Below are 25,690 nucleotides of genomic sequence, written 5' to 3'. Positions count from 1 at the left end.
TACATTTTGGGAACACGGTAGTGCAATTGAGTGGAAGTGCTAACATAAACATGGAATCTATAGCTTCTATCTGGCGAATAGTAAGCAAAGGATGATCTCCTTAGAGCTTGACCAAACGAACATAAATGGTGGAGTACTCATTTCACATAAGTTGAAATATCATTTATACGGGGTTAAGTGTTTTAAGGAAAAAGTACATTGTAGGGTGTTTCGGTAATCTAATCCCTTTACAGTGTAGATCATTCATATAGAGGATCATTGATCAAATTAGGATTATAACAATGGATAACTAATGATGTGTCTATATGGTAGAACATATAGAGCATTCTATATACTGAGAGTGCAATTCTAAGTTCTATGCGTGGATTCAACGAAGAATTAATAAGTTAGTGAATTTTAGTGCTAAATTCTTGATCTACTTATTGAAAGCTCGGTTATATAGACCCATGGTCCCCGCACTAGTTGAGATAATATTGTTTGTAAGACTCATGTAATTGGTTTTGATTAATCAATTATAATTCTCAAATTAGATTATGTCTATTTGTGAAATTTTCACTAAGTAAGTGCGAAATTGTAAAGAAAGAGTTTATAGGGGCATATTTGTTAATTATGATACTTAGTATGGTTCAATTAATAAATATGATAAATGACAATATTATTTAATAATTATTTATAGTTATTAAATAGTTAGAATTGGCATTTAAATGGTTGAATTAGAAAATTGGAATTTTTGAGAAAATTAGATACAAAAGTGTTAAAAGTGCAAAATTGCAAAAAGCAAGGCCCAAACCCAATAAGCCATGGCCGGCCACTTTTGTAGGCATTTTAAATTGATATTTTCATTATTTTAATGCCAAATAATTCAAATCTAACCCTAGTGGAATGCTATAAATCAATAGTGAAGGCTTCAGGAAAATTACACTTCTGATTCAGAAAACCTGAGCCTCTCTCTCTACCTTGGCCGCCACCCTCTCTCTCTCTCTTCTTCCTTGATAATTTCGAAACACCTTAGTGATTAGAGTAGTGCCCACACACAGCAAGCAATACCTCAATCATAGTGAGGAAGATCGTGAAGAAAGATCATCAGCAAAGGAGTTTCAGCATCAAAGATTCAGAGAAAGAGATCCAGGTTCAGATCTTGATAATACTCTGCTACAGAAATGATACAAGGGTTAGAGATCTGAACGGAAGGAGTCATTTAATTCCGCTGCACCCAGGTTTACTAAACTTTATATGTGTTTATTTAATCGTTTTAGAAAGTTCATATTTAGGGTGTTAATCAATATACTTGTGAGTAGATCTAAGATCCTGGTAAAATAATTTCCAACATCTTCCTCCCTTACTAAGACTGCGTTGACTGCATGTTCAATCACTACCATGTATATGCTTAACCCTTCACCGTCTAGGGGTTTTGAAAGGACCGGAGGTTGGGATAATTGTTGCTTTAAAGTTTGGAAGACATTCTCGCATTCCTCAGTCCATTAAATTTTTTTTATTGCCCCTTAGGATGTTGAAGATAGGGACATATTTGTCGGTAGACTTGGAGATGAATCTACTCAAGGCAGCGAGTCGGCCTGTCAAGCTTTGGATGTCTTTAACTATAGTTGGGAATTTCATGTCGATCGAGGCCTTTATCTTTTTTGGGTTAGCATCGATGCCCTTAGAGTTCACTATAAACCCAAGGAACTTTCTCAAGCTTACTCCGAAAGAACACTTTAGAGGATTGAGCTTCATTCGGTATTGTCTTAGGATCTCAAAGCATTCCTTTAAGTCTTCAATGTGCCCTTGGGCCTTCTAAGACTTGACCAGCATGTCATCGACGTAGACCTCCATGTTTCTTCCTATTTGTTCTTTAAACATCCGGTTAACCAACCTTTGATAGGTGGCTCTAGCATTTTTCAAGCCAAATGGCATCACTTTGTAGTAATATAAGCTGACGTCTCTTCGAAAGCTTGTATGTTCTTGGTCAGGTGGGTGCATGATTATCTGACTGTACCCTGAGTACGCATCCATGAAAGTTAGAATTTCATGGTTGGCTGTTGCATCCACCAACTGATCGATTCTAGGTAGGGGAAAACAACCTTTTGGGCACGCCTTGTTTAAGTCTGTAAAGTCAATGCATACCCTCCAAGTGCCATTCGTCTTTGAAACTAGTACGGGATTCGAGACCCAAATTGAGTAGTAGGCTTCTTTGATGAAGTTGTTCTTCCACAGTTTTTCCACCTCTTCCTTTAGTGCATTGGCTCTCTCTTTTTCGAGTAACCTTCTTTCCTGTTTGACTGGCTTGAAGTTTTCTACGTCGATGTTTAATGCATGACTTATCCCAGTGAGGCTTATTCCTTCCATGTCTTTGTGCGACCATGCGAAGACATCTTGGTTTTCCCTTAAGAACTAGATCAAAGCGGATCTTATGTCCTTAGGAAGCTCTTTTCCAATTTTGACTAATTTGGATAGTTGTTTGGGCTCTAATGGTACTTCTTCCAATTCTTTAATTAGACCAACCCCTGTATCAACATCCCTAATACGGGGATCAATGTCTTCAACCCCGTTTTGGGCGAGTCCTCATTGCTCAAAACTACTTGTTGTAGCTTTGAGGGATTTGGCTACTTTCTCACTGATTATGATGGATAGGTTGTAACACTCTCGTGCTACCATTTGATTGCCCTTCAAGTAGCCAATTCCACCCTTGGTAGGGAATTTGACGAGGAGGTGAAAGATGTAGGTGACTGCTTTCAGGTCATACAGGGCTGAACGACCAATTAAGGCGTTGTAGGGTGATTCTATATCCAATACCACGAATAACGCCATGACAGTGACACTCTTGGGGGATGTTCCCACCGTCAACGGTAGCTTAATAAGCCCAGTTGGGGCTATACCATTTCCTATGAATCCATAGATGAGATGTTCACAGGGTTCCAAATCCTTTGCTCCCAAACCAATTCTTTCCAATGAAGACTTGAAGAGGATATTAGCTGACGACCCATTATCGATCATTGTCCTTGCTACAATCATATTGGCGATTTGTACTTCTACTACCAAGGGGTTGTTGTGTGGGTATCGAACGTGTTTGGTGTCGTCCTCAAAGAACGTGATTGACTCATATTCATACCGAGGTTATTTAGGAGGTCGCTCCTGGACAGCCAACACATCGTCACCTGGCTCATGTCACAGAGACCGATCGTATTTCTCCTGGGATTTTCTGGAGTTCCCGGCAAGGTGAGGTCCTCCAAATATAACGTCCAAACAGCCAGCAATGGGGGGAGGTAACAATTGTTGGTCATCTCCAGCTGCTTGTTTTTGTCGTGGGGGCCGATCGTTGTGTCGACGTACATATCTTTTCAAGTGGGGGTTGTTTTTCTGATGAGGAACTCTATCTCCTCATTTAGATTGTTGCACTCATCATTGTCATGGTCGTAGTGATTGTGGAATCGACAAAACTTGTTCATGTCACACTTGCTAATGTCCTTTCTCATGGGATAAGGCTTACGGTATGGCACCACCGAGTGAGTTGCATTGTAGATGTTTTCTCTTGTGTCCAGGAGTATGTTGTAGGTAGTGAACCTTGGGGTTGGATCTCTCCTGGCTGGCTCAGGGGTATTCTTTAGTCTCTTTTTGTCATTGTTGTTACCATCATTACCGTTATTCCCTCTCTCTCCATTGTTGGAGCCATTCTTACCATTACCCCCTTAAGAGCTTTGACTATTCGAGCCCATTCTGTTCTTTTTGTTCTTAGTGTGGTTGAAGCCTTGAGCGTTTCGCTCGGCTTCTTCCAATTTAATAAACTCATCAGCTCTATCAAGGAAGTCTCTCATAGTATGGGTTGGTTTCTGCCTTGTATCCTTCCACAACCGACTTCCCACCAGAATGCCCCCCATGATGGCAGCCCACTTGCCATCATCACTCAAATTTTTTACTTTGGTTGCCTCCTGCATAAAGCGTTGAATGTAGTCTTTTAGTGGCTCATTGGGCTTCTACTTAATGGCGACCAAGTCACCCAACTCTACTGGTATCTGTCGGGCTGAAGAGAATTGGGTATAGAATAACCCTTCAAACTAATCCCAAGAAGTGATTCTCCCTGGGGGTAGTTTAGTAAACCATTGTTGCGCCGTGTCCGTGAGGGTTGTAGGGAAGATTCGACGCCTAAGCTCATCCCTGATTTCTTGAAGGTACATTTTGATTTTGAAGTTCTCCACATAAGTTAGTGGGTCTTCAGTACCCGTGTACTTGCAAGTGGGCATCTTGAACTTTGCTGGAATAGGGAGGTCGTTGATCGTTTAGGAGAAAGCAGACCCTCTCCTCCTTTCTAGATCCAAGTTAGTGGGTTTTGGTGCAGTAAGGTCCTTGACCAATCGGGTTAACTCGTCCAACCGAGCCTGGATCACTGGATCTGTGGCTGTTTGAGGTTGAGCAATATAGACACCATCATTCACTTAGTCTCTTTGAACCAGCTCAAGTGGATTTACTATGTTAGAACAGCGGTTGTCCCTATTTCTGCTGAGGGTGTCCCACAGGTCTTTACCCCCTCGAGGGCCTACCCATTCAAAAACTGACCTGGTTCTTAGCCTTCCTCCTGCATTCTGACTGTCAGCCCTTCCATCAACCGAAAGTGGTACTTGGTCATTCCTACCCCTTTGAGGCGGATTCTCAGGTTGATATTGTTGGGTTTTATGCCCTAAATAAAACTCATTTCATATAATCAGATTTACTTATTAATAAAGATCAGAAATAACATTTTATGTTGCATGGTTCACATGATTTATTTCATGATTATATGTATATAATGTATGAATTCTTTTTAAGTCCAGAACATATGAGTTTGTTAAAGATTATAGTGTTGTCAGCACAGTGGAATATAATCTTAATTATATGTTCAAAAGTTTATTTCCTGATTTGTCAGAACACTGGATTTAGACTGACATGGTATAATCAGCGATAGGTATTCTTACACCTTGGAAAAGTGTTATGTCCTTTCCAGGACATTGGCAAAGTTTACCAGTATCGGATGTATGGATTATACATCGGAAGGGACCGATATTGAACTTTGATTAGATATATTAAAACTTACCGTAATATCTATTCAATTCAATATCACCTGTTGATCCTAGATCAAATGATCTTAATCCTGATATGGTTAGGTTCAATCTCAAGAGTGTTATCCGTGTTCTTTCATTTGTTAGTTAAGCCTACTTTTGGGTCAGGGTGATACGTACATTTTGGGAACACGGTAGTGCAATTGAGTGGGAGTGCTAACATAAATATGGAATCTATAGCTTCTATCTGGCGAATAGAAAGTAAAGGATGATTTCCTTCGAGCTTAACCAAACAAAAATAAATGGTGGAGATCTCATTTCACTTAGCTGAAATATCATTTATACAGGGTTAAGTGTTTTAAGGATAAAATACATTGTAGGGTGTTACGGTAATTTAATCCCTTTACAGTGTAAATCATCTATATAGAGGATCATTGATCACATTAGGGCTACAAAATGGATAACTAATGACGTGTCTATATCATGGAACATATAGAGCGTTCTATATGACTGAGAGTGCAATTCCAAGTTCTAAGTGTGGATTCAATGAGGAATTAATAAGTTAGGGAATTTACTTGGTAAATTCGGTTTGACTTATTGGAAGCTCGGTTATATAGACCCATGGTCCCCATACTAGTTGAGACCATACTGCTTGTAAGACTCAGTTAATTAATTTTAATTAATCAATTATAATTCTAAAAGTTAGACTGTGTCTACTTTGTGAATTTTCACTAAGCAAGGGTAAAACAGAAAATAGAGAGTTTAAAGGGTATATTTATTAATTGAGAAACTTTGATTAGTTTTTATTAATAAATAAAAATAAATGACAATATATTATTTAATAATTAATTATAGTTATTAAATAATTAGATTTGACATTTATGTAGTTGAAAGAGAGAATTGGCAATCTTTGAGAAAATGGGAAACTAGAAATGATGAAATAGGAAAGTTGGAAAAGTGGAAGGCTTGTGTTTCCTCAATACAATTGCCCGGCCACCTTTGCTTCTATTTCTCATTTTATTTTTCAATTTTAAATGCCAAATAATTCAACTTTAACCCTATGTGGTATTCTATAAATAGAAGGTAAAGGCTTTAGGTTTGACACAGACTTTACTGATTATTTTCTCAAACACTGGCAAGCCGCCACTCTCTCTCTTTTCTTCTCTTTGTAATTTCGAATTCCTTTTAGTGATGAGTAGTGCCCACACACATCAAGTGGTACCTTAATCATAGTATGTAAGACTATGGAAATTCTGCATCAAAGAAGGAGAAAAGAAGATCCAGATTCAGATCTTGATTATGCTCTGCTACAGAAAGGAATCAAGGGCTAGAGATCTGAATGGAAGGAGTCATATTATTCCGCTTCAGCCACTGTAAGGTTTTCTAACTTTATATGTGTTTATTTTCATTGTTTTAGAATTCATATTAGGGTGTTAATCAAACATACTTGTTAGTAAATCTAGATCCTGGTAAAATAATTTCCAACAGATGTTGCCTATTAGAGGCATACGGCCCTCTGGCTTGATAACCCCCCAGCTCAGGATTTGGTTGGCTGTTAGCCCAACTTTCAGCTTCATCATCACCATGATCGTCGGGGTAGTTTGAACGGTAGTCACTGTTGACCTCAGGGTCTTCTCTTCTCCCCCTGGACCTACTATTTCTTGGGCGATCATCGCCATCTCGTGGTTGGCCGTGTTAATCGCGGGGTTGCCACTCCCTACGTTGGGGCGTCCTTCCACCATTTCTGCCACGATCACCATTGTTGTTCCTAGAGTTTCCTCCACCACTCCGCCTTAGACAGACATTGTGGGAGTCATCACATCCCATATGATGACTGGGTAGAACTTGCTAATCGGCTGGGAGCGGTCGATTATTATTACGGGGAACCCTATTATAGGAGTGACTCCTAGCCCTTTCTTTGTTCCTTAGGCGCTCTTCAGGTCCATAGACCACCCTCTCCCTTTGGTTCCTCGGGGTAGGGACCTCCTGAGGATATGTTTTTGGTATCTGTTGATTGTGGGCAACAGTACCCAACCCTTGAGTATTTTGGTTGAAGTAGCTTCATATTAAGTTGACAACCTCTTGGTGCGACGATCCTGGTTGTCTTGGCACCTCCTCATCTCACGAGCATAATCTTCCAGCCAAGATTGGAATTCTGATCGACCAGCCTTGTCGAAGGTTGTCTAGCCTAGCCGACCATCCTTGCCGAAGGCTGTCCAGCCTATGGAAGTTGGCAATCCTAGCCAACCAACTATACGTCCGGCCAAGGCTTTGCTAGCAGGTATGTGGATCTGTCTTTGCTTATGTCCACCGTGCAGCCATGAGATCTTGCAGGTTGAAAGTTGCACTCACTAACCTGGTAGGTTGAAGGCTGCACGCACTAACCTGGCAGGTTGAAGGCTAGACGCACTAACCTTGCAAGCACTAACCTGGCAGTCTGAAGGCTACATGCATTAACCTGGCAGGTTGAAAGTTGCAGGCACTAACCTGGCAGGTTGAAGGTTGCACGTACTAATCTGATAGGTTGAATGCTGCACAGACTAACCTGGCAGGTTGAAGACTATACACACTAGCCTAGTAGTTTGTAGGCACTAACCTAGCAGCCTGAAGGCTGCATGCACTAACATGGCAGGTTGAAGACTGCAAGCACTAACCTGACAGGTTGAAGGCTGGAAGCACTAACCTCACAGGTTGAAGGCTACAGGAACTAACCTGACAGCCCGAAGGCTTTAGTCACTAACATGGCGGCTGCATGCACTAACTTGGCAGGTTGTAGGCACTAATCTGGGAGGTTGGCAGGCTGTAGGCATTAACTTGGCAGGTTAGTGACGAGTTGTTCTCCACGTGTCTTTTGCTTTTGATTATGTGGACATACCACGTTAGGTGGATAAAATTTGAGATAATAGTGAGTACCCTATTTTTGTACCTATAGCATAAAGATATTTTTTAAACCGTTGATAGAGATGACTTTTGGGGTTCGATTGGTACGCCGTATTATACCATATTGTATTGCATAGTATTATATTGAATTGTATTTTATGCAATATTTTTATGTAAAACTATATCTAGTATTAACTTTTATGGACACCTATATATAATATTTTAGTCTAAATTAAATTTTACATAGTATTACATAAAAATATGATATATATATACAGTAGAACCTCTATTAAAGAATACTCTATTCAAGAATAACTTCTAATTTGTTATAAAATAATCAAGTCCCGATTTGGGCCAGTTACAAATAAAAATAACCTCTAAATTGTAATTAGTTATACATTTTCTAAGTCCCGTATTAACAAAGTATACCTCTATATAAGAATAATTACATCTTAATAAAATATATACATGTATTCTGTAAATTTATCTATGTAAAATCAATAATTTTATTTTAAATTATAATACATGTATGAAATTATATTTACTTTAAAATATTTCTATTATGATATAGTATTAATGTTTATTTATTGTTACTATTGTTACATTGATATTTTTTGGTTTTTTAATTTTTTTTTCTAGTGTAACTCTATTTAGTTATAACCTCCCAATTAGAATATAATTTACTTGATCCCAAGTGTATTCTTAGATAGAGGTTCTACTGTATATATAATCTAATTTAATATAATACAATACAATACGACCTAATATGATGTTCTAAACGAGTCTTTGAAGTTTTATTTTAACTATTATGTGATTGCATACATTAAATTAAGGACATATGTGAACTCTTAGAAATGTAAAAAGTTTCTTCTTACAAAAAGACTGAATTTTTTAGCTTTCTTTTTTCTAAAAATAATTTATCTAGTTTGTTCTTCATCTCCACCAATATAACTCTTCTCTTATGATGTGGTTCATTTAGGGCTACATTTTGTTCTCTACTCTTCTACTTTTTTCATCTTACTACATTCTCAATCTAATATGGGAGATTTTTCTTTACTAAGATTATTAGATCTATAAAATGATTTGTGCTCCAGATTAAGAGTTGGTTTTTTCTATAACTAAAGAATATTTTTAGTTTTACAAGTATTAGTATTATGATTTTGTTATATAGATTTGACTATTTTTTCTTTGGTTGAAATTTTTAGGTGTATACAACTTTGTAAATACAGTAGAACTTCTATCCAAGAATACACTTGGGATCAAGTAAATTATATTCTAATTGGGAGGTTATAACTAAATAGAGTTACACTAGAAAAAAAAATTAAAAAACCAAAAAATATTAATGTAACAATAGTAACAATAAATAAACATTAATACTATATCATAATAGAAATATTTTAAAGTAAATATAATTTTATACATGTATTATAATTTAAAATAAAATTATTGATTTTACATAGATAAATTTACAAAATACATGTATATATTTTATTAAGATATAATTATTCTTATATAGATGTATACTTTGTTAATACGAGACTTAGAAAATGTATAACTAATTACAATTTAGAGGTTATTTTTATTTGTAACTGGCCCAAATCGGGACTTGATTATTTTATAACAAATTAGAAGTTATTCTTGAATAGAGTATTCTTTAATAGAGGTTCTACTGTAGTTTTTTTATATAAAGTTTACACTATATAGGTTGGATCAACTGGTCAATATTTACAAAATTTCTTAGATTTTCAGCTATAAGTTGTATATATCCATTTGTTAAGATCATCTTTAGAATGATTATAACCTGATATAGTAATATGTAATAAACAAAATAAATTTCAACATAGAATGTATAGTGATTGGTTTACTACCTCACGACTTCACGACCTATAAAATTGTTTCACAATTAAATTTATATACACAAATTATATACAGTTCATTTTTATTAAATAATTTTAAAATTAAATTTCAAGATCCATTATTAATAATAACATTAAACAATTTTAAAAATAAATAGCATAAATGAGTTAACCATAGCATGCTGATTATTTTCCCTTATTTCTTTCTTTCTTTTTTTAATAAAGACCTTCATGGAACTTGAAATACAATCCAGTAAGTGGCTGAAATACCATTTTTTCTATTGTTCCTTTCACCTCAATCTATTCAACCCAATATCATTATAGGTATAACTACCAACCCATTAACTAGTTTTGTAAATAAAAGAATTTCAAAATTTCAAAAAAAAAAAAAAAACAAAAAAAAAACAAGAAGCAGCAAAATTAACACCAATCACCTTCCTAGCACTTTTTTTCAAAACTAAAAATTATTATTTTATTAAATAAAAGATATTAATAAACTAATCTAAAAAATAACAGAAATATTTAGTAAGAGTAAGGTGTTCCATAATAATTGTGTTCTTATACAATTTTTACCTATACATATATAATGAATGGATATAAAAGTGTATAGTAAGGACAAAAGTAATGTTCTTACACTATAAGTATCCTATATATAAATAGATAGATAGATTTAATTCTTATAAAGATATATTAAATGATAGACAATATATGTAAATAAAAATAGAATTTAAAAAGTTCCAAAAATTACAAATTCATTTCGTGATGTGAGATTAGATATGCTCATCAAGAAGAATGCTTATCGAAGGATCCAACGTATTTGTGTTGAACTGGTCGTTTTGGATATTGATTTACAGGAAGAAAAAAAATAAAAATCCCAACTATTAAAAACACTCCTAACAACTTTTTTAAAATAGAGAATCTTCGAAAGATTTAAAAACTGTACTAAAAACATGTTAAGTTTTTCTTCATTTTAATTTGTTTGCAGTTTCATTTTAATTTGTTTTGAGTTTTAATAATTATTTCTGTACGGAAATATGTATATATATTAATATTTTATATTTAAAATGAATAAAATATAATAAAATTAGAAAGAAAAAAATAAGATTTTGATGATATAAATATTGGGAGTTCTCTAAAGAAACTTAACAATATAACCACTCAACATATATATATGTGTCATGAGTTGCAAATATTTAATAAAACTAAGCAAAAAGGCTTTATCATAAGCGTGTCATGTTAATTAAGTTAGCTAATGAGATATTTGACAAATATAATAATTTATACAGTAACAAATTACAAATACTTATGGAATATAATGGTAATTTGATCGAGTATCTTTACTACTTTATCGCCTATTCTTCTACAGTAGTATTCAAAGAAATAGAAATGTTTATATTACTCACTATTTTGCTCGAATGGTCTTGGTCAATATCAAGGTTGTTCTCCATCATATTATCCGATTCAATTCCAACACACTTTGTGGTGTTTAGATTGTCATTTGCAACATCAGCTGACTCAATGGACAAGTCCTGCTTCGATCCATCTCTACTTTCTTCAACAAACTTCATTTTCTCATTCTCTAAATCATTTTCACGCGCAGGTGGATCATCTTCTGGTGTTATGCAATGAGTATTTTGTCCCTATTTGGTCATTTTAGCCAAATGTGTACGTTTATGAAAACAATCAAAATATTATATAATCATCATGTTATATTAGCAAATGAAAATTAGTTTCATGTAAAAGCCATATATATTTATATAGTTGGATTTCATGAAATTATTGTTTACCTCAGCTAGTTTTCCAGTTCCATTTTTGCAACCTTCATTCGATTCCAAGCCAGTTACTTCAGGTGTTCCGAAAAATGCTGTAACAACATCAGTACTAAGAAGTGTGTCTGGTTCTTCTTTAGCTGCCTTTTCATTGACTAGAGTTGGTTCATGAGTATTGGATATGATGTTGCCATTACTTTCATCTGTGAACTTTTCTGAGGAAGATGGTTCCTATTCAAATTTAAATGCAAACACAAGTGCAGTAATTATAAATAAAGCTTTTATTTAAATTTATTAGAAATATACATAAACAAAACTTATTCATTTCCCTAATTCCATGATCACTGTCTGTATACTAACCTCTAACGTTTCAACACCGCTAGTATTTGAAATGTGAGTTGTTGATGAAATCCCCATGTAGTTTCCATTTTGAGTCATAATCAGATTTGTATCATCAGTTGTATGTTCATCTAGTGAGCTAGTTTTGGCCAATTCTTCCAGATCAGATCTTGGGACATCCATGTCTATCTCCTCATTAAGATCTGATGAGGAAACTCCATCCTTTCTATTCAATTTTTTGTCTTCAGTCTCTACTGACTTTGACATGTCACTAATGCCCTCTTGTTCAGTTCGTGCCCCACTATCTTCCATATCTTTCAAATTCATATTTTCCTCTAGTGCTAGCTGTGAAGAGTCCTTAGCTTGATGTCCATTAAGGTTTTCAGAATTTCCCTCATTATGCAAGGCAGAGTCCAAATCTCTCATTTCAGCTGGTTTTTGTTGAGCTTTTTCTATTGCCAGTCTAGTTACTATTAGTGATCCATCCTCATCTTCATCTTCATCTTTTTCATGGTCTTCCATGACATCAACAATCTCAGTTACTGAATCTCCTTCATCATAGATAACACTCCCCTCTTTCACAGACTCATCTGGAAGACTCCATGATTTCTGTTTATGATTAAAAGAAAAAAAAATAATAAGAAAGAATTAGCTAAAGGAATCTAATATACTGTTTTTTTTCCTGTCACTAAAGACAAATTAATTTGGTTAATTAGTATTTTTTCTCCCAAACTTTGACATGTACCAGATCATGCCCCTGAACTTTTATGACATTTAAAAATTCTTCCTGAACTATTGAGATTGCTAGATTTAAGATTGTCTAATTTTAGTAAAAAAATTTTAACATAGATTAAAGTTCAGGGGGCATGATTTAGTAAATATTTAAGTTTGAGGGGCATGATTTGGTAGATATCAAAGTCGGTGGAGTATAGTTTAGTACATAAATAATTACTGAAACAATAAAATTGTATGAAATTAGACAAAAGTCCTTAAATCTAACAATCTCAATAGTTCAAGATGAATTTTTAACGGTCAAAAAAATAAAAAAGTTCAAGGGTACATGTCAAAGTTCGGAAGAAAAAAATACTAATTAGCCAATCAATTTTGTCCATTTTTTGAACAATGAAATGTATTTTGTTATATTGGAATCCAATTTAAGGTTTAATTTACTCTAAGCTTTTGGCTTCCAAATATTTTCAACTATTTGACCAACTCAACAGTTAATGGGAAAAATGGAATACATTCTTTCACGGGAGTTCTTTGGCAAATAAAAAAGACTGGTTTTATGCATATGAAATAAGTTTAATGACTGTTTTTATTATTTATAAGAATAACTCACCTCTGTTCCTTCAGAGAGAACTTCAAATGAAGAACGTGCAGCCAACTGTGTAGTTGTATCTTGGTTCTCAAAAGCCATTGTTTCTGAAGAGCTTGCAGCAATATTCCTCAACTTTTCCACACTTTCCATCACTTGACTAACAACATCAAAGGACTTACAATCGAAATTTGTTGAATTGGACTGCACCATCTCAACATCTTCTGACAAGGAATCTACATCATTGGGTGACATGTTCCCAACTGTCATTGAAGGTGAACCAGCTTCTGAAACCTCTACTTGCATATCTGAAGCTATGGAGAATGTAGGAGTGTGAATACGTCTACGAGGTTGGTGATCTGAAAAAAACATAGTGTTCTCCATTCTGTTCTTGTCGTTTGAAGTGGGACTAGAATCATAATTGGGTTCTTCTATTGTAGACATATTAGTTTCAGTGTTTCCCTGATTTGGTTCTTTATTGCTTGAAACTTCAGCTTCATTAGTCATATCTGATGAAGATGATGAGGTTGTTTCATCGTTACTTTCTTCAGTCAGTTCCATGTCCATTTTGGATGTTTTTGAGTTTAATACCCGAGCTTGACTCTCGAGAATGTGTTCATTGAGAGGCTTGCTGACACCCACTTCTGATAAAAATTGTTCCATAAGAGTATCTTGATTTCCTGTTATGATTTATAAAAAAACTAAATTGTAAAGTTAATTCTTGCACTAATAACAAGTGATTAGTTTTCATGGTTATTGGAATTTTTTCACTTATTAAAACTTTTCAAATGTCTTATAGTTCAAATGTGATGATATGAAAATAAAATTTTCAAGTACATGAAACATGAAATAGCTTGATAGGTAGGAATTTTCTCTAAATGATTACTTATTGAACTAATCCACATGAACAAGTTTACTTTCTAACTGTGAGTCTGCACCTCATATATATAGAAAATTAATAACAAATATTATTTAATATATATCAGTGATTTATAATTTCATATGTGATCACTCTTAATTAATCCCAGTGTAAATTTATTTGAAATATGTGGGACACACTCTCTACTAATTTCAATTTGCACCTAATTGTAATAGGCCTTATAAAAATGCTCATATATAAAGATCGTACAAAAAGTTATAGCAAGTCAGTAATCTTTAAAAGCACAACTACAAATTAAAAATAACATTTTTACAGAATAAGAAAAAGGTCATGTGTAAGAGTTATAATTATTAGCCACTGGGTGTCGAACTACCAGGGCCAAAAATTAAAAGAAGAAAAAACTAATCATTGGATATATTAGTTCATGGAGCAAACTAAGAGAATTGGCTTAGTCCATAGCACAAATATTAATTATAGTTCTAGTCTTTCTTCATGCTATAAATATTAGTTAATATAGTTAATTTTACACAATTTCTTTTTATTCTAAATTATTGGTTTGGTTGTATATGATGCTTTAATATAATATATTATTATAGCATGTCATTCAAATAGTACTTTGTCTTGCCTCGCTTTTAACTTCAGCAACAATTTCATAATTTAAGGCTGTATTTGGTTAGAAAGAATTAAATAAAATGGAAAGGAATAATTATTTATTTCATTGATTTGTTTAGTTGGAGAAAATAAAATAAAAAAGAAGGTCCTTGCAATATAAGATAAAAAAATTTAATATTTTATGATTAGAATTCCTCTTTCTTTATTTTTATATATTATAAAATGGGAAGAGATAGAGAGAGAGACCTGATTGTCTTTTGTATCTGGGTAATCCATATCCTTCAAATGCTCTCTTCTCACTATTGAAATAGTTACCGAAATCACGTCGATCTTGATGGTTGTGATGATGATGATGATCATGGTCATATTGGAAAGGTCCCAAACTGAAGCTTTCATGCCTGCAATACAACATTTCCTTCTGATTAACAGCTGCAAACTCCTGCTGAAAACTGTCAGCCATTAAATTGGGCTTCTCCTCAAGCGGATCATAAGGAAGATCAAATGGGTTTTGCATAGGTAAAAGAATCGAAGGTGCCGAACCAGGAACTTGTAATGACTCATTCTCATTAGCCTCCCCAATCGGGACCTCAAAAGGACTGTCTCTTGAAACAAAAACAGGGGCTATTGTAGTACTTGTTGGAACAACACCATCCAAATCAATCAACCCTTTCTCGGCCTGTATTTGGAACAAAGTTCTCGCTCTTCTTTTGGCTATTAAGCTCTCAAGCCTCCTGTTTCTTTCGATCTCTGAAAGCCCAAGATCCATAAGATTCTTCTGATCATCTTCTGTCCACTCCATAGCCTTATTACCACCATTCTTTACAGCCTCTTCTTCCTCCTCTTCCTCGTCATCGTCTTCAAAATCTTCAACGTTGTCAGCCTCTGAAACGACACTGTAGCTGTCAGATTTCTTCAACTGATTTTGTTCCAAACCATCAGATGGCAAAAGGGTCTCTTTCTTTGACGTTTCAGAACCAACAACGTGGAGATTATTACCAATAGAATTAGATGATAATAATGATGAGCTTTGCCCACGCCCACGTTCAAACAAAAAGCCCTCTCTTTCTTTCACAACTAGTTTTGCATTTTTGTCATTTGTTGGGGGAGGAAACAGGTTGTCGTTTCCTTTTTTTCCAGCTTGGGATTTCCATTCTCTGTTCCTGTCAACTATAGTTCGTCTACTTTTTTGTCGTCGTACGGAGGAGAAGCCCTCGCCAACGCTAAGGCTATCTCTATTAGCAACCACATTAACAACTTCTTCTTTAATGGTACTCGTCGCCAACAACGTTGTTGGTGATGTCGATTTTTCTCTCTCTTTGACAGTTACTTCGCTTGTTGTTGTTGTTGTTGTTGTTGTGGGTGGTAGTTCGGAACTCCAGAAACATCGAAGAAGGATGGCGATGCAAATTAGAAACGGGGAGTGGTATAGCAGAAGATCGAAGAATATGTACACAAGGAAGAAAAGTAACAAAATGCATGAAAACAATGGGTGTTTTTGTACACATACGTTACTAGTGTGCATGAAAAAACGAAGGAATCTCCATATGCATACTAGTACATCCTCTGCATCAATAGCCATTTTGTACTAACATCAAAATTTTCTACCCTAAAAAATAAAAGAACAAAAATTTAAAATTGGGTTTTGAGTAAACCAGCCAGAGAATGTTTGTCTAGCTAAAATTTTGAACTGGGTATGCATCCTTTTTCATTTTTTTGATGTGGGCACTACTATACCCAAAAGGCAACCAAAAAAAGAAATATGTTGCTATAGGAATCTACGCTTGAGGTTGTGGGTTTAGATTTTTCATATAATTAGAAAACATTTGTTTGGTTGGATGGCTTTGTCAGATCCTTTCTTATAGGACTTCTTTTACCTTTCATTTCTCCTCCAATATTCATGGGGCAATAAGGAAAGAATAGAAAACAACCATTCAAAAAGACAACCATTAGTTTTTCATATTATTATTATTATCATTCTATTAAGTATTAACCATGATGAACCCTTTTGTCCTTTTTATTTTAATCTTACGTTATGTTCATTTTCTATTGATAAGGAAAAAATAATAGAAATATATACAAATACTCATTTATTTATCCAATAAAACAATTTTTGTTGTAAAATTTATCCAAACTCTAATAAACTATTATATTGATGTTTAATGGGTATTTAGCTATGTTCAATATTAATTACTCCTTAGTAATTAATATTGAATTTGAAATAATAAAATTTGAGTACGTGTACGATTTTAAATTATAAGTTTTATTTAAAAAGGAGTGTTACCATCAATCTTCTATAATCCTATTACTCAACCTCTGTACCTAAAAGTACATGCCGAAATATTTAAAAATAAATATAAAATTCATGGCGGTGTTCGTTATAGTTACAATATTATTCATATAAATTTTTTAAAAAAATTGAATAGTTTATAATGTCAAAAATAAATTTAAGTTTTTTTAAATACAAGTAGTAAATTGAAATATCAAGAACTCTGTTCTCGAAAATTTTAATATCAAGAACCGCATAAACTAATATAGAAATCCAATAACTAATGACATTATAGTGAATTATAGAATTATATGTGTACAAGACTCATGCTTTGCAGTTTAGACCCCAAACAATGGGGAACGCCGAAACGTTTTGTTTAACTAGGGCTAGGGAAGGGATAATGGGCCTATTGAGCATTCTGCGAAACATAACCTATGCATGGGTTTGAGAGAAGGGCTCAATGCACAAAGAGCTAGCGACCTCCGGGACTAGCTTAACAAAAAAAATATGGAAACCATTCCACTAAAAGTAATGTCAGTAATGAAAATGTTTGGCTGAGCTTGTTGTCCTAATGGTAAATTTGGCTAAGGTTATAAGACGCCAAAGGGGCAAGAGATTAGACTCGGATGGGGATGATAAGGAGCCTTGCACAAAACACATCCTAAGCATGGAGCTCCCAAAAAAATTTAAGATGCCAAACATGGTAACTTACACTAGGGAAAACTGATCCAAGTGATCACTTGTCCTAGTTTGAAAGGATATTGACAATCACCTGGTTAAGCGTAACGTCAAATATCTTTGTTTTCCACTTATCCTCAAAGACACAGGAGAGGACTGGTTCAAAAGGAAACAATACAGACCCGTCACAAGTTGGTAGAAACTAAAACGAGAACTTTGTAAGCAATTTTGTATGGCAAAGAAGGCTCATTTGGAAGTTAGTGCCCTGACAAATGTCAAACAACTACCATACAAGATACTCAAGAAATACTTAAAGCGTTTCCAAGAGAAGGTAGATAAAACAAAAATGTTGATGAAGGTTAATCGTTTGTTCTTTTAGGAGATGGGATTAGAGTGGGGTCCTACCTTCAACGAGAAGGCACAACCAACTTAGAGGATTTTAAGGCCCAGGCCCAAAAATATTTAAACTGGGGAGAAGCCTAGATAAGTAATATGGGACCTTCCCTTCTACGGGATATAGAATTATATGTGCAATTAGAAATTAAGACCTATTTATAAAAAATAGACAATTATGAATTTAGTAGTTCATTATAGAAAATTGATGTTATATGTGTGTCATATGCATTATATTCTATTATCAATATCAATATATACAGATAAAGGAAAGCACAAAAGATTTTACGTGACATCTTATCTTTTTTTCTAACTATTTTTACTATTTTCTAAGACTCTTACATTTTGTTAAAGGAAAAACAACATAAATTATATATTATTAATAATACTATTATTATTAAAGCATGTATATAGTAACTTTTCATATTTTATAATTCTTTATCATTCGATATTATTATTACTATTGCCATTACTATTATTATTATAAAAACTTTTTATATTCCTATAATAAGTATGTAAAAGGTAATTTATATTAATATATGGCTAATATTATGTATATATATAACTCTCTCTAGGGAGAAAAATATCACTATCTCTACTTATTTGTTTTCAGATATTTGAGGTATGTATCATATTATTTTGGGTAAATACCATTTTGGACCCTCTGTTTTGCAAAAGTTACCAATTGGACCCTGTGTTTTGTTAAATGACAAAATGGACCCTGTATTTTCTAAAATAGTACAAATAGGACCCTGAATTGATTTTTTGTCAAAATAAAATTTAATTATAATCCGATCTAAAAGTGCTATGACAAAACTGTTTATATTTTTTGTATCTATTCGTATTAAGCATTGTCTTCAAGTTGGTTGTATTAAAAAAAAAAAGTTGTCAAAAATTAAGCTCAGGTACCTATTTTTACTATTTTAGAAAATATAGGGTCCATTTTGTCATTTAACAAAACACAGGGTCCAATCTGTAACTTTTGCAAAACACAGGGTCCAAAATGGTATTTACCCTATTCTTTTCTAAGTAGTAATAATAAAAAATAATAATTCTATTTCTATTCGTAGTTTTATCTCTTTCTATTTTAATGAATGAGATATCTCATGTTTGATTTATAATTTTAAATATTATAAAATTCTAAATAATACTTATAGTGTGCTTATGAGAAAAATAAAATTATATATTGCATTATAAATAAGATCAATATTATTATTTTATTTTAATTTTTATTGTTATGAATATTCATGAACTTTATGTAAAATATATTTTTAGAGAATTAAGATTGGAATAAAAATAGTAATAATAAAGTGTTACTTGGTACTTCTAAATTTTATATTAATGTGTTTTTAAAACTTTTTTTTATCAATATCTTTCATGAAACTTTTATGAAATTTAGGGGTTGTAGAACTTTGACAACACAAAGAAAGATTTTTCAAAATTTGTACACAAGTGACCAACATGCCTTTTAATATAAGTGAGAAATCTTTTTACTATAGTGTATATGCACTTGATCAATATTGGGCTCACAATTTGATAGATCATAGTGTTATTAGAACCCTTGACATAAATATGTGTGCCTATGTAGGAGAAATATTATTTATTCGGTAATTTTTTAAAAAATTTATTATAATTAGATATCAATCATGAGATTATTTTGTATGTTAAAAATGTTAATTTACATAAGTTAATAGTGTATTTTTTTTTTTACTTTTTTAAATGACAATACAAATAATTATTATCTACTATATATTATAATTTATGTTGAAATTAGACTACATGTGTAATCAATAGTTTTTAACTTAAATGTTTATTCTATTTTTTATTAATAATTAGTAATATATTTTTATATATTAATTATTGAAAATAATGATGATACATCTATGAAAATATATATTTTATGCATGGGAAGTTATATATATAGTTGTTGTACATGATATATAGTCATTACCATTTGGTTTTCATATTAAAATAAACGTGTCATCTTAAAATTACTATTAATTATATATACTATATATTTTCTTAATTATTAATAGAAAAATAAATTTTATAAAAGTGTCAGTATATAATCTATATCTATATATAATCCTCAAATAAAAAGAAGTAATTCTATTTTTATAGTATTATAATATTTTAATTTTGTGGATTTTTATAAAAATTTTCTATTTAATATAAACTAACAATAATTATTAATTTGTTAGTTGAAGAGACAAATCCAATGTATAATTGAGATTCTTCATTATCTATATTGATTAGCGATACTTCATAAAAATTATTATATTAAATTATATGAGACTCGATACTTAACTGCACTAATATCGATATTGACACGCTGGAGGGTCCTAGGCACTAGTAGTGCCCTTTAGCATTTCTCTAAAAAAAAAACTAAGAAAAATCATGTGACATCCTATCTTTTTTACTTTGTATTTTTTTTTTATATATATGAAATTTTGAATTTTTTTTTCTAATTTTTGGGGAGTTATGCTTTTAATCTCTATATCTTAATTAATAGATAGAAAACTTCTCTTAAAAATTAATAACTTATAAACATCTTCATCTACAATTCATAATATTAACACTAATAAGAAGTAAAATCAGTAATATAAATATAACTTATGAGAATATTAATTATCAACAAATCCTTTATGTAATATAATTGGGTTAATTTTTTAATCTTCACATATTTTATACTTTTTCTATTAACTCATAATATACCGTTCAAAATATACTAATAAATTCATAATTTTTAATTATCTTAAAATGATGTATAATAGCTTTAAAAAATAAAAATTATAATTAATTCATTTAATATAATATATCTAAACACATTTTTCTTGGCTCTAACTATGCATGTGCACATGTAAAAATAATTGAGCTTTCATTAATCTGATTATTTAAATAATTTTTAAAAGTTAATATATTTAGAGAGTATAATTCTTATTTTTTTTTTAAACAGTTAGAGGATAAAATACTTATTTATTTTATACACATTGCATTAATATAACTAAAGCACGTTAGACTCTAATGTGCCAAATCAGTTTTATATTAACCATATAGGATGGAAAGAGAAAGATCACAAGTCAGTATCAAGAATATTTGACATCAGTAATAGTTCATATTTTTTTAAATCAGGAGAAAAAAAATACTGACCAATTTATTTTTATAGTAATTTAAATTGTATCACAGCTATAAAATTAACCATAAATTTAAATCATAAAATATATAAACTTTACTATAAAATATAAAATTATTTTAATATATGTAATTCTCAATTGTTATAAAAACTGCGCGAAGCGCGGTACCATTCCCTAGTCATGTAAATAATTAGCAACAATGAAAACTCAGCGAATTGGTGAAAAAGTCAGCGATATTATTTTAAGGACCGTTGATTTTGATCAAAAATTCAAACAAACAGTCTAAAATCTCTCCAGGCATTCAAAAACACGAGGGAAAACCCCTTGTCAGTTGAATGGATACTCTTTAATGGTAGAGTATCATTTCTCGAGAGAATAAAACTGCTAAAGGACGCACTCATTACCATTCAGGAAAATATCATTTTACCTAGCCGATATCAAATAAAAAGCCCTTTCTATTCCCAGAAAGAGTTTTTTAGGGGGCGACTGCTATGTCCATATTTTGTGCAGCCAATATGAACACGACACATGGATATAAATTTGGAAATAAAGTGGATATATAATTGAACAAGAATGTGATAGTTAGATTACCTCAAAATGTGTCGTAATTAACTGTATACTTAAGTCTCACCTAACAATTCAATAAGGCTAAGTCAAAAGTATCTAATTAGGTAGTAATTGTCGAGACAACAACAAAGTCCATCTCGAACCTAACCAAGATGGGCAGAACAAGTATTTTGTAGAGGAATATAAAGAGCACAAAAGATACAATCTTAAGAGAAGAAAATTAGTCCTAAGGAGCACAAGAGATACAATCTTAAGAGAAGAAGATTTGTCCTAAGGAGGTCCACATAAAGGAGATAACTTGGAGCTTTGTTACCTCTTTTGGTGGACCCCCAATCAAACTCTCAAATGTCTGAAGATTGTTGATCAACTTGTGAAAGTCAAAAGTCAACTTGTTCATGATGTAGTTTGAAGTAAAGGGCAAAAAAGCTGGAGTTAAACTATTCAAGATCAAACTTACTTGATTTTCTTAATCAATGATATAAGTGTCTCGTTTAGGCTAGAGTTAAATAAATCATTAGTTGAATATAGTTGTCAGCTCATTTAAAATAGACATTATTTAGTAATTTTTTATTCGATCAAAAATAAGAATCTGACGTTGTCCCGTTTAGGCGAGAGTTAAGGTCATTCTCATTTTATGAGTTTCGACCATTGTTTCATACTTTGTAAATCTTATTTTGAGCAATCAATATTGGGGCGATCGTTACTTAGAATAAAAGATTTTACTTATCTTTCGATATTCTACGGTATTAAATTGTTAATAAATGAAGATCTATTAGGGATGAATCTCATTAAAACAAGAACCATTTAGAACCAATAATAGAGATTGAATACCCTTGACCTAAAACTCATTATTTTAAAGAATTGTATTTTCATTTGATATCTATTTTAATCTATTTATTTTAATATTCATATATTTATTTAATTAAAATTACTAATTTTTAGATAAATCTAAAAATAAATAATAATTTAATATTTATAAACTTATACCTAATAAAATTTATTTTTTATATTTAGTATTAATTTTTAATAAATATTATGAAAATTACTTAATTTAAGTTGGCTCAAAATTAATTAAAATTAATTTTCAACTCAAATCTAATTTTCTATAAATATATATAATCACAATTCGAAATCCAAAGTATTTAAAATATATTTTCTAACTTTATTAATATATAATAAAATAAATGTTGAATAAATTATTCTAATTCATGTTGGTCTAAAATTAATTAATAAATTAATTTTCAACATGAATATAATTTTCTCATTTAATTAAAATTCTTGAAAAATATCTAATATTTTGAGTATCTTGAATTAAACCAACTTAAATATTAATTTTTATTTAATTAAATACATCTAAAAAATACAAAATAGTCTACTTAGAAAATAACTATATAGATATTTCATAAACTAAATGTTGATTTTCTAATATAATATATTTTAGACTATTTATTTTAATTAATCATTAATAAAAATTACTTGATTTAAGTTGATCATAAAATTAATTAATATATAATTAGTTTTCATCTTTAATCTAATTTTCAAAAATAGATTTTCAAAATTTTATATTTAAAAAATAAATGTATTTCAAAAAATTACATAAAAATAATTATTAAAATAAAATATAATATTGCTCAAAAAAAAATATAATATATTTTAAAACCTATTCTAATTTAAGTTGATCTGAAAAAAAAAATCCAACTTAAATATAATGTTGTATTTAATTAAATGTATTAAAATAGAAACAAATAATTAAGTATCTTGAATAAAACAACTTAATTATTAATTCTAGTTTAATATCTAAAAAAATATTCTGATTTAAGTTGGTCTAAAATTAATTAAAATTAATTTTTAACTTAAATATATATTTTTTACTTAATTAAATATTAGAAAAATATAAATTAGTTAGTAGAAATTACTATCTAGAATTTATTTCATTAGACTAAGTGTGTTTTTCTAAATTAATTTTAAAATAATCTAATAAAAAATTAATTTCATTTATTTTAAAATTAATTATGTTGCTAATCAATTTTAATTAGGTTAAACTAATATAATTAACCTAATACAATTATTTAAATAAGGTAAATAGACCTTCACAGTTGGGGTAGTTCATGTGAGAGATGGTTGAGTTCAGTATGTCATACCTACTACTATGGCCCCTAACTCTCACATAAGGCCCAAAAGAGAGGACTTTAACCTTTAATTAAATAATTGTTATTAATTGAATAAGCTCAATACTAGTTGAGCCTAAATAAAACTATCAAAGTGATTATTTTATTTAGCAATCTAGTCCATTTAAATATCTAAAAACAAATGGGCTTCCTATATGCATCTTAGCCCAATTGCAAACATATATGCTCATAAAGACAATTAATTTGGATGAGCCTAATCATATTACTAGGTTTAAAACAGATGAAAGAGAATTGCAAAATTACATGTTACAAATTATTTATTTAATCTATTGACAATTGGACTATGATTAATTTAGATCATTAGATCTATCAACAAGTAAATCATAGAAATTTGAATTAAATAAATGATAGGTTTAGTAAAATTTTTTGAATAAATAATTAAATAAACAAACAAATATGTAACAACATATGGAAAGTTGGTTAAGATATTTCTATATTGATAAATCAAACATTATTAAAAAATGTCATAATTTGAATTCAAATTAGGTAGTTAAAAAATATTTAAAAATATGAAATCTAACAAAATCCTAAAATATCTCAATTCAAATTTAAATATCCAACTAATTTTTAAAAATCTAACTTATTTAAATAAATTTAAATGAATTAAACAACTAATAAGATAATATAATATAATATCTTAATTTAAAAATTAAGATATTTCAAATCTTAAAATTTAATAATTAAACTTAACAAAATAAATAAATTGAAAATATGATATTTAAGGTTAGGATATTATCATTTTATTTAAAAAAGAAAATAAAACACCCTTAAATTTCGAAAATATTAGGATTAAAAAAATCCTAAATATCTATTCAAAAAAATTACCAACTAACTATTCAAAAATTTCATGTTACTTTAACAAAATATAAATTTATTAAAATAAATTTTTTATAAGATAAAATGTCAAATAAATAATATTTATCTAATCTTATAATTTAAATTAATAAAATATATTAAAAATAAAAAAAAATGAAAGTTGGTATTTATGGCTAGTAATTTAAAAATATCTAGATTATTTTTAAATTTTATTACTATTTTAATATCAAAATAAGATCATTTTATATTTTTATTAATTAAATAAATAAAATATGAAAATATCTAATTTTATAATTAAAATTAATATAAAAAATAAAAAATAATCGAATTTCTAAATAACGATAATAGCAAATTTGTTAAAAAAAAAATCAATTTTTTTAAAGCTTACTAATATCTAAAACTAATTTAAATTAATAAAAATTTATTTTAATTTGATAATTAGATTTTTATTTGAAAAATAAGATTCTACACAAAAATCTACCGAAATTTAAATTTTATTTCATTGAAAAATAATTTTTAAAAGTTGAAAAAAAAAAGGCATGCCTGAAGCTACTGATGGCTCTCTTTATTTGGGCCTGCCTAACATAATTGGTAGGAAAAAAAACTGTCATTCTTGGCTTTCTCAAAAACAAAGTTATCAACCGGATCAACAGCTGGAGTGGCATGTTTCTTTCCCGTGCTAGTAAAGAAATTCTCCTAAAAACTGTTCTCTAGTCCCTACCAACTTATGCGATGAGTGTTTTTCTTATTCCTCTCGAAATTTGTCAAGAAATAGAGAAGATTATGGCTAATTTCTGGTGGAAAACATCGAGTGCCAAAAGGAATGGTATTATTTGGATGTCTTGGGACCGCATGGCTACACACAAAGATTCAGGTGGTATGGGATTTCGTCATCTTCATGACTTCAATCTTGCGATGTTGGCTAAACAAGGATGGCGGTTGTTATGCGCTCCAACCTCTCTTGCA

At 30.9% G+C, this 25,690-nt stretch overlaps 1 protein-coding gene across 1 annotated transcript; it reads right to left on the bottom strand.

Annotated features, from left to right (window-relative positions):
- Positions 1–11,000: 11,000 nt before the first annotated feature.
- Positions 11,001–16,636, bottom strand: LOC115720428 (uncharacterized). The gene is made up of 5 exons (XM_030649578.2): positions 14,928–16,636; positions 13,214–13,869; positions 11,896–12,483; positions 11,554–11,766; positions 11,001–11,406 (listed from the first exon to the last, which is right to left on the bottom strand). Exons 1-5 carry the CDS (start codon positions 16,258–16,260, stop codon positions 11,119–11,121), a joined length of 3,078 nt encoding a protein of 1,025 aa, XP_030505438.2. The 5' UTR covers positions 16,261–16,636; the 3' UTR covers positions 11,001–11,118.
- Positions 16,637–25,690: the final 9,054 nt, after the last annotated feature.

Source organism: Cannabis sativa, chromosome 2 (assembly GCF_029168945.1).
Source record: "Cannabis sativa cultivar Pink pepper isolate KNU-18-1 chromosome 2, ASM2916894v1, whole genome shotgun sequence".
In the NCBI taxonomy this organism is placed as follows: domain Eukaryota; kingdom Viridiplantae; phylum Streptophyta; class Magnoliopsida; order Rosales; family Cannabaceae; genus Cannabis; species Cannabis sativa.
Note: the sequence above shows the minus strand (reverse complement) of the source record. Positions and strands in the feature narration are given on the sequence as shown.

What these genes read in the sequence shown, in the direction of transcription:
- LOC115720428 (XM_030649578.2), bottom strand. Translation starts at nt 16,260, where the DNA reads ATGGCTATTGATGCAGAGGATGTACTAGTATGCATATGGAGATTCCTT. An exon ending in CAGATACAAAAGACAATCAG is followed by an intron (nt 13,870 to 14,927) that starts GTCTCTCTCTCT and finishes AAATCATAACAG; the next exon opens with GAAATCAAGATACTCTTATG. An exon ending in TTCTCTCTGAAGGAACAGAG is followed by an intron (nt 12,484 to 13,213) that starts GTGAGTTATTCT and finishes AATCATAAACAG; the next exon opens with AAATCATGGAGTCTTCCAGA.